This window comes from Neoarius graeffei, chromosome 16 (genome assembly GCF_027579695.1).
Source record: "Neoarius graeffei isolate fNeoGra1 chromosome 16, fNeoGra1.pri, whole genome shotgun sequence".
In the NCBI taxonomy this organism is placed as follows: Eukaryota; Metazoa; Chordata; class Actinopteri; order Siluriformes; family Ariidae; genus Neoarius; species Neoarius graeffei.
The window spans coordinates 47841728-47844227 of record NC_083584.1 but is presented as its reverse complement, the minus strand read 5'-3'; the positions used below and the strand labels follow the sequence as shown (position 1 = coordinate 47844227).

The 2500-nt window shown below is 42.7% G+C and overlaps 1 protein-coding gene across 1 annotated transcript in view; it reads left to right on the top strand.

Annotated features, from left to right (window-relative positions):
* The window catches only part of uncx (UNC homeobox), a 3282-nt gene extending 1191 nt beyond the window's left edge, over nt 1–2091 (top strand). The window contains exon 3 of the mRNA XM_060942118.1: nt 1040–2091. Coding sequence (XP_060798101.1) covers nt 1040–2038 — 999 coding nt within the window. The 3' untranslated portion in view covers nt 2039–2091. The remainder of the gene's footprint in view (nt 1–1039) is intronic.
* The last annotated feature ends 409 nt before the right edge of the window (nt 2092–2500 follow it).

Sequence of the window (2500 nt, the reverse complement as noted above, 5' to 3'; positions counted from 1 at the left end):
TCACTGTAGGCCCACCTTGCACAACCAACCTTACACAGCACCACAGGGACTGTAAATAACATTAACATGAAAGTTAGATTCTAATAAAAAAAAAATTATGATGTCATGTGGTAGAGAATACTCTCGACTCAAAATGAGAAACAATCTTCAACAACACTAACATTTCATTAAATGATTAGTACTAATTTACAGACTATTAAAAAAATGTACACATGTGATAATGATATTTCGGAGTGTTGTCACGTGTTTGCATTCTAACCAAGAATATGTCATTCCTCTTATTAATTTTGCTTGTATTAACATATGCCTTTTAATCCATAAGTAATAACAGGTCTAGATAAATCAATATCCATGAAGTCTTAAAAATTGGAGGAAAGCTTTAATGTTGCCAAGTGAGTTTTAAAATAAAAATAAAACTAGATCATGACACGAGCGTTTACACAGATTACACTTGCTATATTATAAGCCATATTAACTATTAATCTAAAATAAAGTGGTTTATTTAAAACGTTTGCTTAATAACTGATACCACGCTTTTAAAAGCAGTATATGCTTCTTTAAAACAAAGCAACCGAACAGCTCGAGGATTTTAAGGAGAATTTCCATGTAGCTCATATTAATGTGGTTTTTAACGAGCATTTCTATCCATGTGTTGTTAGGAACAGATTTAATCTCGATATTATCTTGGCCTGGTTTAATTGGGAATAGGGGCTAATTTGTTTGTCTAATCTTTTTCTAATAGTTTATTATTATTATTATTATTATTATTATTAATTTTATTTTTATTTTAACTTCCTTTATCAGGCCTAGAATGTCGTCTACTGACAGTATACTCCAGGTCAGGGCTTTATTTGAAATATCATTGAACATCTGTATTGAATACCAACTCCTGGTAATGGCGTTGAACAATGGAGTGGGGTGGGGGTGTGCATATAAATTACAAATATATATATATATATATATATATATATATATATATATATATATATATATATATATATATATATATATATTCCCCTGTCTTTCCAATAATCTGCAGGTGTGGTTCCAGAACCGCAGGGCCAAGTGGAGGAAAAAAGAGAACACGAAGAAAGGTCCAGGCCGACCGGCGCACAACTCGCACCCGACCACGTGCAGCGGCGAACCCATGGACGCCGAGGAGATCGCAAGGCGCGAGCGCGAGCGGCTTGAGAAGAAGAAACGCAAACAGGAAAAGCGGTTGCTGCGGTCGCAGGGTGGCAAGCTGCTTCCTGGGGACCTGTTTCACACGCCGGGCTCGGACAGTGACAGCGGCGTGTCGCATGTGACGGACAGCGAACACCAGCACATGCACTGCGACACAGTCAGCCGCCACCAAACGCACGCGGGCTGCGAGCAATCGCCAAACCAAAGAAGCGCGCGCGCAGACGCGAGCGGAGCCGAGCTGGACTCGTCAGACGGCGCGCGCCAGGCGACCCTCGCCAGGTCCCCCGGCCTCCAAAAGGCCAACCCTTTCAGCGTGGAGAGCCTGCTGTCGGACTCGAGGCCACGACGTAAACCTGCTGTCGACTTCCCAGTCGCCTCTGCACGGCCTTTGATAGGGAAGGGCCACTTTTTGCTTTACCCCATCACACAGCCGCTCGGTTTCATCGTGCCCCAGACTGCTCTAAAAGGCACGGCGCCAGGTACCGAGGAAGAACACGAGCACGGGCCAAAGGTTCCCGTAAGCGACAGTGACGCAACCGGAAGCCCAATACAAAGGAGCGACCCGGAGCTGAGCAGTGTAAACCCAAACGCGACAGCAATCAAAGGCCAGGTCAGTCCATCGGGTCCACTCGCGTGTTCACTGCAAGCCAGTCCGGGCCAACAAGCCTGTAACGGGGCCTCACCGGGCGAAGTGTGTCCGCCAGATAGAGAGTCAGAGCTCGCCTGTCCAAAGTCTCCCCTGTCCGAAAAAAAGGAGCAGTCGTTAGGCGTGTTCGATTATCCACAGAGCTCCGAATCGCCTTCGATCCACACGGACACCGACAAAGACTCGGCTGATGTCGATATGGGATAAATTGGGCACTGTATAAATCGAGGAGTGTCACTTTATTGCCCTGACACTCTTCCAGAGCTTAACCGAAGAGGAAAAAAACAAACCCACACTGACATATCAAGCGGCCCCTTTTTTATTTTTATTTTTTATTATTATTATTATTTTTCATTAACATATTTATATTATGATTAGGGGAAATATCTGTGTGAACACTTGTGTATGTGTGTGGTGGGCTAAATGTTTATTGAGGGGGGGAAAACACACTAGATCAACAGGAGCAGCTCCCTGTAACAAACTGTAAAGAGAACAAGACAAAACCTCAGACGTTGTAAAAAAAGTATTAAAAATATTTATATATGTAAGTTTTTTTCATAAATAAATCGATTGTATACAATGACATCTGCACGTGTACGATACTAAATAGCCTTTATATTGTTGGTAAAGGTAGCCTCCATCTTTTAAAAGCCCCAATATTGTATTTTT